Source organism: Vombatus ursinus, unplaced genomic scaffold (assembly GCF_900497805.2).
Source record: "Vombatus ursinus unplaced genomic scaffold, bare-nosed wombat genome assembly UNPS02013223.1, whole genome shotgun sequence".
NCBI lineage: Eukaryota > Metazoa > Chordata > Mammalia > Diprotodontia > Vombatidae > Vombatus > Vombatus ursinus.
Window position 1 is genome coordinate 1105 of NW_020953001.1, and position 4148 is coordinate 5252.

The 4148-nt window shown below is 62.4% G+C and overlaps 1 protein-coding gene across 1 annotated transcript; it reads right to left on the reverse strand.

The window, feature by feature from the left end:
* Nucleotides 1–2436: 2436 nt before the first annotated feature.
* Nucleotides 2437–3734, reverse strand: LOC114040479 (hormone-sensitive lipase-like). The gene is made up of 2 exons (XM_027858598.1): nt 3650–3734; nt 2437–3077 (listed from the first exon to the last, which is right to left on the reverse strand). The coding sequence occupies exons 1-2, from the start codon at nt 3678–3680 to the stop codon at nt 2437–2439; spliced, it is 672 nt and encodes a 223-aa protein (XP_027714399.1). The 5' UTR covers nt 3681–3734.
* Between the last annotated feature and the right edge of the window lie 414 nt (nt 3735–4148).

The following is a 4148-nucleotide window of genomic DNA, read 5'->3' on the forward strand; positions in this document are numbered from 1 at the left end:
ACTTGGGACGATGTGAATGTCCTTTTGGTAAAAGCTGATGCACGTCCCTTGGTTAAAGGATCCTGGGGTGCCAACTGATGGTGTTAATGACACTGAGGAGGTAACTGGCAACTGATACTGGGGAGAAAACATCAGGATGGGGGCTCAGGCTGGTCCCTCTAAGGCCTTGGGGCCCCTTGGCCCCTGTGCGGGGAGATGAAGCCAGCCCTGGGGCGGCCAACTTGTTGGGGGGTGGGGGTCCATTCGGGCTGCTGTTGTTCAGTCGCCTCAGTTGGGTCTGACTCTCCGTGACCCCATTTGGGGTTTTCTTGGTAGAGATATTAGAGAGGTTTGCCACTGCCTTCTCCGGCTCATTTTACAGAGGAGGAAACTGAGGCAAGCAGGGTGAAATGACTTGCCCAGCTAGTAAGTGTCCGAGGCCACATCTGAACTTGGGTCTTCTCCAGACTCCAGGCGTGGCTTGCTGACCACTGAGCCACCACCTAGCTGCCCGTCCAGTTCCTGGCCTCTGCCCGTCTCCTGGCGGCCCAAAGCCGGCACTGGCTTCAGCTCTGTCTAGGTCTCCTCCTTGCACAATCACCAGCTGGCAGCTGGCTCAGCCCCTGATGCAGCCATGACCAGCCCCCGCAGGCTCCCAGAGACATCCCTGCCTGTGCCCGGACCTAGCCTCAGTCTCTGCCGGGGGCAGGCTTCGTCCCCTGCTGTGGCTGTGGCAGGTCATTAGGGATCACGTCGGCCCGTGAGGAGTGCGTGTGCTGCTCGGGCACCTCTGACCTGCCCCCTTGTGCCTGGGAGCGGGCTTTGTCCTCTGTCAGGTTTCCAGTGGGCCTGCTCCCTGCTTGGGCGCCCGCAGGCTTCCTCATCTGCAAAGCTCTGCCTTTCAGAACCCCCCACTTTCCCGCAGACTATGCTCCAGGCCCTCCTCCTCCTCCAGGCAGCCCAGCCCTGCCTGGTGCCCCGGGCTCCAAACTCCCTCGTACTTGGTATTTCACAGTTTGCTTTGCTATCTGGGTGCATGTTGTCTCCTGACTGAATGCAAGCCTCTTGAGGTCAGGCAGTGTTTTGTGTTTGCATCCAGAAGCACGGGGCCTGGCATGCAGCAGGGGCTTCCCAAAACCTGCTGGAGCAGCCACCCTGGCTGCTGTGGGCACGTCCCACTCAGAGAGGCCTTGGCTCTGGGGGCCAGAGTGGGGGACAATAAGAGGAAGCCACAGGGAGGCCGGATGTCAGCGGTGAGCGTGGGGGCAGGGACGGACCCTTGGTGAGGGCCGGGCCAGGCCAGGCGGCCGCCACATCCCTGCCAGTGCTGAAATTCCAGCTCTGGGCAGGTGAGACAGGAGTTATGGAAAGAAATGGGGAAGCGAGAGATGATGAGATAGGAAGCTGATGAGATGGGGATGGAGAGCCCTGGGGGATGGAAGGAGGAGGAGTGGGAGCAGGAGAACAAGCCACCTGCCCTCTCTGGGCCTCATGTAAAATGAGGGGGGGGACTCCCACGGGAGGGAACTCCTGCTACCGGTATAGGTCAGCACCTCCTCTGAAAACGAGAGCCCAGGAGAGCCTCCAGGGCTGCAGAGGGACAGAGCTGGACCTGAACCGGGGGTGTCCTGGACCCTCGCATCCCCAGACGTGCCACAGGCTGACGGCCCTGCCTCAGGGGCCTTGCGTGACCTCCCAGAGGGAGGGAGGCGCTGCGGGCAGGACTGTCTCTCACATCTCTCAAGATAGACAGCTGAGCTACGGGAGTGACTTAGAGGCAGAGAGATAGGGAGGCACAGAGTGGCTGCAGGCCAAGGGCTGGTGGGCCTCCCTTCTGATGGCAGCCGGAGGGTGTGGCCCCTGTACTGACCCTCTCCCTCTCCACCCTGAGGCAGGTCCAGCTGAGCTGCCCACTGTGAGCTTCCTGGCCCAGTGGAACAAAGGTCAGCGGGCCTGCCACGGGATTCCTGTGGGGGGGGAGGCTGGCACTCTAAAGAAAGCCCCAGGACCCCAAGGTCAGAGCCGGGTATTTATGAGCACAGAGCACCATTCTGTACATGTGCCCAGAGCTTGGTAAACATCTGCTGACTTTTCTTTTTCTCTGTCGGGGGAAGGGTGGAGGACAAGGACGTGCCCCAGATCCCGGGCATCAGGGCCCCTGCCCCCTGCCCCAGCAGGTGAGGTAGGTCCAGGGGGACTCCAGGGAGCTCTCCAGAGGTCACGGCCATGGGCACCAGCCCCAAGGGGCCGAGGACGCTGGAGAGATTCCAGAGGTGGGGGGAGAAGGCAGTGTGAGAAATAGCTTCGAGGCTCTGCCCCTGCCTTCCTGTGTGCCCTCGGGGAGGCCGGGCCCCATCACTGGGCCTCCACTTCTTCTCCATTTGTGGGTTCCAGACCTTCTGTTGGAGGGTCCCTCCCAGCTCTGGGTCCCAAGGTCCCCTCCGGCTCTGACAGTCTCTAATCTACGGCCCTTCCCTCACCTGCCCCATGGGGAGAAGGCTTCAGCAAAGCAGTGCCCTGCCCAGCCCCCCTGCAGCCGTGGCTGTGGCCGGGGGCCCTCACCTGGAAGCCCAAGCAGCGGCCGTAGAAGCAGCCCTTGTGCAGGGTGCCGTACTCTCTGAGGAAGTCTGCGTTGAGCCCCCCATCACCCTCAAAGAAGAGGCCGCCCGGACGGTTGGTGGCCAGCAGGCGCTGGGCATAGTAGGCCAGGGCTCGCAGCTGCGTCAGGGCCGCCAGGTACGCCTCCAGCTCGGCCAGGTTGTGGCCGGCGCGGAAGAAGATGCTCTTGCGGCTGGAGGCCACATAGCGGGCCTTGTGGAGCAGGTGGGCGAGGCAGCAGCGCGCCGTGTGTACCAGGCTGCGGTAGCCGTTGGCGGGCGTCTCGGCATCCAGGTCAAAGAGGTGGGCTACGCCCAGCAGCTGGCCCAGGGCCGGCTCTAGTCCCAATGCCTGCTCCCGTATCGCCGTGAAGGTTGCCACGAGGCGGCGGGCCGTCTCCCCGGGACCCTGGCTGGCAAAGTACGCAGCATTGTCCTCTGCGAGTGCCACCAGGGACTGTGTTGTGGCTCTCAGGTCCATGCCATAGCTCAGGCGGGAGGCTGTGGAGGGAGACAGGGATGGTGGCTGGGGGTGGGCACGGGTCCCCTTTGGATCTAGGGATCTGGCCCTTGTGCCAAGGCCTCTTTGCCTCCCTTCTCCATCCCAGGCCTCAAATGTCCAGCACCATCCCTAGGTGCCCACAGCTCCCAGGGCCCAAGGGTCACTGCAGCCAGGCCCCTCCCTGTCTCCCCCTTCCTCCAGCCCTCCTGGGCATCCTCAGCCTCCCCCCTTCCCAGGGCCCGGGCGATCCAGTTTCTGGGTCTCCCTCCGAGGACCCGGGCGTCCGGTTTCTAGTTCCTCTCCCTCCCAGGTCCTACGTGTCTGATTCCCACTTCTCTCCTTGCAAGGACTCCAGCGTCCAGTTTGCAGTCCCCAGTGGCCTACCCCTGCCTCCTCCAATCACCCCCTCCCACTCAGTCTCCAGTTTTCTCCCCAAATTCAGGCATCCAGCCCCAAGTCTTGTTCCTCTAGGCCCCCTGCCCAAAGCACGGCAAAGGCCCCTCTGCCCTGCCATCTTCCTCTCTGTCCTCTCCTGAAGGCTCCTGGGCAGATAAGGGACCACACAACTCACCCGTTTTTCTTTCCTTGTTTAACCCCAGCATCTCCCTGCCCAAATCCAGGCCCTGGGGCAGCTGCCTCTAACTGCCTGCCCAGAAAGGAGCTCTCTGGCCTATAAAACCTGGGAGGGGAGGGGCAGACTCCACCCTCTTGGGAAAGGGCCACGCCTCCAGCCCCCGCCCTCCTCCTCTGGCTGCAGCTCCTGGCACATGGGGGAAAGCAGGATATCAACAATCTCCTGGCCCCCTCGAGATGGCCTGCCCCGGGCTCGGATCAGGGCATTTTCCCTGGCCGTCCCTCCTGCCTGGCCGCTCTCCCTCCTCACCCCTTCTGGCTTGGTTCAGGTGCCAGCTAGAATCCCACCTTGTACCCATTCTAGCACTCGCAGCCCTTCAGCGTTTCCGGGCTCTGGCTTCTTTGTCCTTTTTCTCCCCCATCAGACTGTGCGCTCCCCGGGAGCAGGGACTGAATTGTGCCCCTTTTTTGTAACCCCAGCACTTAGCACATAGTAG